Source organism: Hippopotamus amphibius, chromosome X, assembly GCF_030028045.1.
Source record: "Hippopotamus amphibius kiboko isolate mHipAmp2 chromosome X, mHipAmp2.hap2, whole genome shotgun sequence".
Taxonomy (NCBI): Eukaryota; Metazoa; Chordata; class Mammalia; order Artiodactyla; family Hippopotamidae; genus Hippopotamus; species Hippopotamus amphibius.
In genome coordinates, this window is record NC_080203.1 from 53,540,619 (window position 1) to 53,550,292 (window position 9,674).

The 9,674-nt window shown below is 37.6% G+C and overlaps 1 protein-coding gene across 1 annotated transcript; it reads left to right on the forward strand.

Annotated features, from left to right (window-relative positions):
• The first annotated feature begins 444 nt into the window (after positions 1–444).
• LOC130842328 (ADP-ribosylation factor 1-like) lies at positions 445–1,322 on the forward strand. The gene has a single exon (XM_057718971.1). The coding sequence runs from the start codon at positions 537–539 to the stop codon at positions 1,080–1,082; it is 546 nt and encodes a 181-aa protein (XP_057574954.1). The 5' UTR covers positions 445–536; the 3' UTR covers positions 1,083–1,322.
• Positions 1,323–9,674: the final 8,352 nt, after the last annotated feature.

Consider the following 9,674-nt stretch of genomic DNA (forward strand, 5'->3'; position numbering starts at 1 on the left):
AAACCCCTGTACTAATTACAAATAGCAAAAAAGAAAAAAAGTTGAACCCAAACATGGTGATAAAAATCAACTTTCATCTATATTAATGGTAACATAATATTTTACATTTTCCAGTTATCAAAGCATGGGAAGTAGATTGCAGAACAGAAATCACATTTTGAGGAACCATCTCATTTTACTAGGTTAATTTGGAGGAAAAAATTATCTAGGAAATATCTTTGTGTGCATAAAGGATTCTCCTTTAATTATGACTTGGGTGCTTTATTAAAATAGCTTTTGTCAAATTTCTTATGCTCTAATTCACCAAATTAATTTTTCATTTCCACCACTGCATCAAGTTAAACTTCCTTTGTTCAGAAAACATCTGCTTTTTCATTTGGCTTTCCTTTGTATGACATAATTTTATCTATCTATTTTCATTTTAAAAATGAGATAGGGATCTTGTGGGAGCGAAACCAACGCCTGCCTCTAAGCAGCAGCTGCGCCGCGGCCGCCGAGGGTTTCTCTGGCCAGTGTTGCTCCCACCAGTCAACAACATGGGGAATATCTTTGCAAACCTCTTCAAGGGCCTTTTTGGCAAAAAAGAAATGCGCATTCTCATGGTGGGCCTAGATGCTGCGGGAAAGACCACCATCCTGTACAAACTGAAGCTGGGTGAAATCGTGACCACCATTCCCACTATAGGCTTCAACGTGGAGACCGTGGAATACAAGAACATCAGCTTCACTGTGTGGGATGTGGGTGGCCAGGACAAGATCCGGCCTCTGTGGCGCCACTACTTCCAGAACACACAAGGTCTCATCTTTGTGGTTGACAGCAATGACAGAGAGCGTGTGAATGAGGCCCGCGAGGAGCTCATGAGGATGCTGGCAGAAGACGAGCTCAGGGACGCCGTTCTGCTCGTGTTTGCTAACAAACAGGACCTCCCCAATGCCATGAATGCAGCTGAGATCACGGACAAGCTGGGCCTACACTCTCTGCGCCACAGGAACGGGTACATTCAGGCCACCTGTGCCACCAGCGGGGATGGGCTCTATGAGGGACTGGACTGGCTGTCCAATCAGCTCCGGAACCAGAAGTGAGCTGTATTCCTCTCTCCTCCCCTCTCACTCCCTCCTTCTACCCTCGCTTTACTCTCATGTGGCAAACGTGCCCCTGTGGTGTGAGTGCCAGAAGCTGTCTCCATGGTCGGTCACAGTGTGCTTCACCATGCTGTAAATGTGCAGACGCAGCCTGCAACTGGGTTTTTATTTAATGTAAATAGTTTTTGTTTCCAATGAGGCAGTTTCTGGTACTCCTATGCAATATTACTCAGCTTTTTTTATTGTAAAAAGAAAATCAACCCACTGTTTAGTACTGAGAAGGGATTTTAGGCACACGGGTCATCCAGGAGTCGCTGTGTCAGACGAGCCCAGTGCTTCTCCTCTGGGCTTTAGATCTGTTGAGATCCATTTTGATGGTTGGTTTTTAACCCAAACTCAGTGCATTTTTTTAAAATAGTTACAAATACAAGATAAGGAGAACACTTGAACACACAGAAGGGAGAAATGTGCCTAGTGTAGGTTCTGCAGTAATGGCCTGAGTCCAGTCCACTGGTGGTCTGTTTCCCGTTGGGAACGTGAAACGGGGCAGAACCAGCCGTGATCCATTCTGCATGGTCACAATAGGGTCCCTGTGATTTGCTCTGTCTCGGGTCATCCCACACCCCATAGCGTTTGTGCTTGTATTTGTGCTAATGGCCGCCCAGGAGATGGGCTGGAGGCTGCAGCCACCGCTCTCAGACCCCTTGGAGGAACCCTGGCCTTTTCTTGGGTCAGCATGGGCACTTTGGTTGGAACGCTCTGGTTGGAGCGGGAGCCCTGCAGTCCCCTTGCTTGCCTGCTCTGGGCTCTCTGGGGTCTCACCAGCAGGAGCGCGGGTGGTCATCCTTGAGCCCCAGCCCCTCGGAGCCCCTGTCTACATGTGCTTTCACTCCCTCAGCCTGCAAGGGTCAGATTTGCCATCAAAAATGATAACCTCTACTTTTTTCTTTTGTATTTTGATAAACACTGAAGAAGCTGGAGCTGTTAAACTTTATCTTGGGGAAAACCTCAGAACTGGTTTATTTGGTGTCGTGGAACCTCTTACTGCTTTCAATACACAATTAGTAATCAAAAAAAAAAAAAAAAAAAAAAAAAAAAAAAAAAATAAAAATGAGATAGGGAGGTTTCATTAAAATATGTATGCAAGTTATGAACTTTTATCTAAGAATTATTACAGAATTTTTGCATTTTCAAATAAATAGTAATTTGATTATAAAATTATTCAAATTCATTAAAGCAAATGTTGTATATGGAGGAATAAATAATGTCAAGCTATGGTAAATTGTAATATTTTTTCTCTAGCACATTTGATTAGTAATTACTGCATTTAAATCATTTAATAAGCTTGTTCTTTTAGAAATAAAATTAGAAACTGAGTCCAACATTAAACATTAAATCCTATTAAACAAGTCTCCTCAGTTCATGTTACATTGAGAGTATATAACGCTTTTAGATCAGAAAATTAACACTTATTATCTGTTTCAATGAGCTAAATGCAGCCTTATATCAGAAAATAGTCTTACATGTATGTGATCATAGTGGTCCTTTTTATGAAATATGACCTACAAATTAGATGTTGTGGTAATTGCATTTAATCTGCACCAGGAAGCTGGCTAAGATTTAAATTAAACTCTGAATTTTAAAAAACACCGTGATCAAAGAAAATATCATATTTTCTGATTCAGGATATAAATTACAGTTCTCTTCAAATTGATTCTTTGGCTTCAGTTTTTCCTCATACAAAAAAAAAATGTGAGTAGAATGAAAGACATTCAAAGCCAACTGTCAGCTGCCTACCTGTCATGGAAAAGATAAGGAATGGTTTAGGAGCTGTAGTTAAGAATGTGAGTAATGGTTGTCTCTGCTTATAAAAATAAGTACATTCATTTTTACCCCTCTGTGAGAATTAAATTTGTCAAAACAAATGTTCTAAATTCAAATTCCAATGCTTTGCTTTAGAAATCAGTAAACATTTCAGAGCAATGGTGATGGATACGTTTTAATTATTCACCTTCAAGCTTTTCCTTGCACATGCATTTGTATGTCTTTGTTTCTCCTTATTCAATAACAATGCTTTGTCCACAGCAAAAATTCAAGAAATATGTGCTGATTGATTATTGTGAAACAGACCAGTTAAATCTCACCCAATGAATACATTGAAAGGTTTCTCTCATTTGAAGAAAGGAAGCTACACAACTAAAAGAAGAATGAAAACTTTCATGCTAATATTTAGTTGCTATTATCAAAATATTCAAGAAGTCAATGCCCCTTTAATATTTTCTTAAAATTCAAGATCATGAGGGGAATCTCTTTACTCAGAAGAAAGTAGAAACTCTGAAATATGTGGTTTGTTTTGCCAGCTTTCTTTATTCTCCAACATTTGCTCTGAATGCCTCGTTGTTTGTAAACTCTGGTCTTATCAAATCAATCAAGATGAAACCAGGAGTGAGAACCCTGAGAACTTAAAGCAGATGGGCTTTAACGCAGGTAATTTTTTTTTTTTTTTTTGCACAGATGATGGAGGAGCTGAAAAGCCAAAGAGGGAACAGTGAGGTAACCAATGTATTAGCAGTAGCAAAAAGCTCTTATTAATGGTAGGCTGGAGAGATGTGGTACTTTCATTGGGTGAAAGCTAAGCTAAGGCAGGCTTAACAATGGCTAGAGCTATGGAGGAAAAGCTGCTGTTTGTTCTACCCTTCAGTCTCTAAAGTTTACCTCCCTAAGACTGAAGCTGACTCACTGGGGAGTCTGGGAAACAGTCTATAATGGCGAAACCTCCTATATAGAACAGAGCAGGGGAAGGACAAGCAGGTTGAAGATAAGCATGGCAGAATATGGAATATATAGGCCATGCTATTTCTCCTGCACCCAAGAAGTCAAAGACACATGGTAGTAGCTCCACAGATGCATGACAATTGGTGGATTTATTGAATACAGAATACACATTACATTAAAGAGAGGGGAGCTTGGCTGCACTCTTTCTGAGAATAAACATTAAGAAAGATTGCTGGACAAGGCAGTTCTAATTAAGCTTTTATTTCATGTTTTAGTTCATGTTATTCTAGTCAGACAGACATATAGGTGGATGGGTATATATTATATTAATTCTATTTTATTATATTATGTTTGATATAAATATGAATCCTAGACACACACACACATACACACACACAAACATGATAATAAATATTAAAACTTTGAGAAAGAAGATTGCTAGACAAAGCAATTCTAATTCAGCTTTTATTTCATGTTTTTCTAGTCTGATAAGCATATAGGTGGAGCAATATAGATATATTTAATATACGTATTTATATGATACATATACTACACACACACACACACACACACACACACACACGCATGCATTTATTTTTATACACTACCACTTCAGTTTGGCAAGGATGTCTTGAACCATTAATTCAATGATGGATTTATACATTAATCATTATTTGAAAGACCAAGATTTTAGCTCAAAAAAAAAGACATTAGGTTTATCTTCCACGCTTTTGATCCCAGTTTTGCAAACATGTTCATATCAAGAATCACCTATCATTTTATTCTCAATGTCATACTTTGCATACAGGTGCTGAACAAAGTTTCTTAACTAAACCAATTAAAAGGAATCATGTGCAAACTTCACCATAGCTTAATATGCCTGCAATAAGAACATACACAATTCAAACGTAAATTATGCATGAAAGAATGAAATTGCCTGATGGCTCAAGTTATTCCCAAAATGACTTGAAACTCTTTAATACCAGCATGAGAAGGACAGAAAAGTTATAATCTTTGTCAGAGAGATTAAAGCTTTGGAATCATCTGCTGTACATTCTTGTTTTTAATACAATTAGTTAGCAAATGTGAAACATTTTTTGGGGGACTGTCTCTCATACAATCCCTTCCTTGTTATCCTCCTACTATCCATTCTTTGGCATAGTTCTAAGTACTCAGTAACATGTAATAATTTTTATAAATTCCTGACAGAGTAATAGGAAAAGTTATGAGCAAATTTATTTTTTTATTTATGGAGAATCCCATATAATATCTCCAGGATAATTGACAGCTTCACAACCCTGCCTGAGGCCATCTGGAAAGAATGTTATGATAATTAACAATCATCACACAGGAATCTGGATATAAACATTTTGAGTGAATGGAAAAAAATGATAGAGAAAACATATTTTATCTTATTGAAGTATGGTAGATTTATAATATTATATTGGTTTCAGATGTACAACATAGTGATTCAATATTTGTATAGATTATACTCCATTTAAAGTTATTATAAAATAATGGCTATATTATCTTGTGCTGTACAATATATCTTCATACAAAGTAATTTGTACCTCTTAATCCACTACCCCTATCTTAGCTCTCCACCCTTCCTTCTCCCCTCTGGTAACCACTAGTTTATTCTTTATATGTGTGAGTGGTTTTTTTTTTCAATTGGGGTGTAGTTGCATTACAATGTTTTGTTAGTTTCTGTTGTATAACAAAGTGAATCAGCTACATGTATGCATATATCTCCTCTCTCTTGGACCTCCCTCCCATCACCCCCTCATCCCATCCATCTAGGTCAACTCAGAGCACCAAGCTGAGCTCCCTGCACTATAAAGCAGGTTCCCACTAGCTATGTTTTACACATGGCAGTGCACATACATCAATCACAATCTCCCAATTCATCCCACCCCACCCTTCCGTATCCACATGTCTGTCCCCTACATCTGCATCTCTATTTTTGCCCTGTAAATAGGTTCATCTGTACCATTTTTCTAGATTCCACATACATGCGTTAGAATATGATATTTGTTTTTCTCTTTCTGAATTACTTCACTCTGTATGACAGACTCTAGGTGCATCCATGTCTCTACAAATGACCCAATTTCATTCCTTTTTATGGCTAATATTCCACTGTATATATGTACCACATCTTCTTTATCCATTCATCTCTTGGTGGACATTCAGTTTGCTTCCATGTCCTGGGTATTGTAAATAGTGCTGCAATGAATATTGGGGTGCATGTGTCTTTTTGAATTATGGTTTTTGCAGGGTATATGCCCAATAGTGGGATTGCTGTATCTTAGATCCCACCAATAAGTGATATCGTGCAGTATTTGTCTTTCTGTGACTGACTGATTTCACTTGGCACAATACCCTCCAAGTCCTTCTTTCCATGCTCCTGCAAATAGTAAAATTTTATTCCTTTTATGGCTGACTAATATTCCATTATATATATATATATATGTATATATATCTGGTTTCATACCATTGAGGTTGGTAAAAATGTTTAATATAATTTCTATCCTCTTAATTTGCTGAGAGTTGTTTTGTGGCCTATTGTGTGTGATCTATCTTGGAGAACATCTCATGTGCACTTGAAAAGAATGTGTATTCTTCTGTTTTTGGATAGAATGTCCTGTAGTTATCTACTAAGTCTAACCTATCTAAATGTGTCAGTTAAGACCACTGTTTCCTTATTGATTTTCTGTCTTATGATCTGATCTGTCCATTGATGTAAGTTGGGTGTTAAAGTCCCCTACTTTTATTGTATTATTGTTAATTTCTCCTTTATGTTGGTTAATATTTGCTTTATATATGTAGGTGCTCCTCTATTGGGTGTATATATGTTAACAATTGTTATATCTTCTTTTATTGGTCCCTTTATCATTATTTAATGCCCTTCTTTGTCTTGTTATAGACTTTATTTTGAAGTCTATTGTGTCTGATATATGTATTGCTACCTCCAATTTCTTGTCATTTCTATTTGCATGAAATATATTTTTCCATCCCCTCACTTTCAATCTGTGTGTGTCTGTAACTCTGAAGTGAGTCTCTTATAGGCTGCATATAGATGGGTCCTGTTTTGTTTTTCTGTATCCAATCAGCAAGCCTATGTCTTTTGATTAGAACATTTAGTCCATTGACATTTAAAGTGATCATTGATAGGTATGTAGTTAGTTATTGCCATTTTGTTATTTGTTTTTTGGTTGTTTTTGTAGTTCCTCTTTCTCATCTTTTTCTTTTAGTTCCTTCCCCTGTGGTTTGATGATTTTCTTTAGTGGTATGCTTGTGTTCCTTTCTTTCTACTTTTTGTGTATCTACTGCAGATTTTTGGTTACCATAGGGTTCATATATGTTAACCTATACCTACTTGTTTTAAACTGATAGTCATTTAAGTTCAAACACATTCTAAAAGAACAAGTTTTCTATCCTCCCCCACATTTTGTTCTTTAGATGTTATATTTTACTTCTTCATGTTTATCCCTTCACTCTTATTGTAATTATAAGTTGATTTTACAATTTTTTTGTCTTTTAATCTTTGTACTAGCTTTTTAAAGTGGTTCATCCTCAGCCCTTACTATATATTTGCCTTTACTAGTAGGATTTTCCCTTTTTCCTATACTTACTTTTTTTTTTAACAGACAATAAAATGCATATATTTAGAGTGTACAATTTGGTATCCCAATATCCCAATTCATTCCCCCCCAACCCTCCCTGCTTTCCCCACTTGGTGTCCATATGTTTGTTCTCTACATCTGGGTCTTTATTTCTGCCTTGCAAACGGGTTGATTTGTACCATTTTTCTATAGTCCACATATATGTGTTAATATATGATATTTGTTTTTCTCTTTCTGACTCACTTCACTCTGTATGACAGTCTCTACGTCCATCCATGTCTCTACAAATGTCCCAGTTTCATTGCTTTTTACAGCTGAGTAATATTCCATTGTAGATACTTACTTCTTATTATAGCCTTTTCTTTTCCAGTTATATAAGAACTTTTAACATTTCTTTTAATTTAGTTTTAGTATTGATGAACTCAATTTTTGCTCATCTGAGATGTTCTTTTTCTCTCCTTCAGTTCAAGATGGTAATCTTTCTGTTTAGAGTATCCTAGTTTGCAGGGTAGAGTATCCTATGTTGCAGGTTTTTCCCTTTAGCACTTTAAATATATCATTCTACTCCCTCCTGGCCTGCAAAGTTTCTGCAGAAAAATCAGATGATAGTCTTATGGAGGTTGCCTTTTATATGACTCTTTGTTTTTTTTCTTGCTACCTTTAGAATTCTCTGTCTTTTACTCTTGCCATTTTAATCATTATATGTCTTGATGTGAGTCTGTTTAGGTTTATATTGTTTGGGATCCTCTGTGTTTCTATCCCTGGATATCTGTTTCCTTTTTCAGTTTCAGGACTATTTGAGCCATAATTTTATCAAATGTATTTTCAACCTCTTTCTTTCTTCTCTTTCTGGGTCTCCTATAATGCAAACGTTGGTAACAGTTTAACTTCCTTTTCTTTCTGCTATTCTGAAGTTGATTTCCATCATTCCATATCACCAATGTGTTCTTCTATGTCACCTAGGCCATTGTTAATTCCTTCTAGTGTATTTTTCTTCAGCTATTTTATTATTCAGTTCTAAATGGTTATATTTTATATTTTCCAGTTTCTTGTTAAAATTCTCACTGTGTTGATCTACTCTTTCACTAATTCAGTTAGCATTCGTATTACTAATGCTTTGAACTCTTTATCTAGTAAATTATTTATTTGAGTTTCATTAGTTGCTTTTTTATAGGTTTTATGTTGTTCTTTCAATTGAAACAAATCCCTCTGTCTTCTCATTTTGCTTAAATTTCTGTCTCTATGAAATTAGGTAAAACAGCTTTGCATTTCAATTTTAAAAGGGTATCCTTGTGTTGGAGAATCTTTGTATAATCTGCATGTTCCCAGTGGCTTTGATGGGAGGAGAGCTGGATCTAATGTGAGCATGAGTCACATCTTCCTGGGGTGTGCTATCAATTATCATCTTGGTAGGTGGTGGGGCTTGAGTTGGAGGGGCTAGGGCCAGAGCCAGGTGTGAGATGAAGATTTTCCCCTGCTCAGTGGCCAATATCACCCCATTGGGAGTGGTGGTGGGTCCCAAGTTGCCAGAGCAGAAGACTCTTGGCCCAGGTCCAAGCTGACTCTATTCCCTCTAAGTGCATACTCTCCCCTATTCCATCACCAGTATCCTGTGTCAGAGGGAAACAGTGCTGGAGCAAGAGGGCCTGGAGCAGGTATTTGGCATGAGTCAGAGTATGGTCTGTGGCAGCCCCAACCCCAGTCAGAGTTCTGGGCTGCTCCTGACCCACTGCCTCCTTAAGTGTTAGTAATGGCTGCACCCACCCCTTTCAGATGCTGTTTTGGATCTAAGGAATCTCTGTCTCTCACAACTAAGCATTTCCCTTGGCCACAACAGCCCTTGCCCTAGTGTGCAGCAGCACTGCAGAGCAAGCCAGGCCAGACCAGGTGCTTGACTCAGACTGAGGCATGTTCTTGGTGTTTGTGGGAAACTGGTTAAAGTCCCATGCAGTTTCAATCCATTTCTTCTGACTTATCTCAGGAGTAAGTAAGTGTGTGTATATTCTTCACCAGAGTCTAGATTTCTTTCAGCCCTTCTGTTAGTGCCACTAGTTTTCAAACCAGCTAAGGGTACTTGTCTTCCTGGTGTCAGATCCAAGCACTGTGTGTGTGGGGGGGGACACAATATATGACTTGCACCACATACTTCCCAAAGAGGACTCAGCCTGTGTAATCTCCTCTTCTTGTTCTCTCC

Coding starts and splice junctions, on each gene's coding strand:
- LOC130842328 (XM_057718971.1), top strand. CDS start 537: ATGGGGAATATCTTTGCAAACCTCTTCAAGGGCCTTTTTGGCAAAAAA.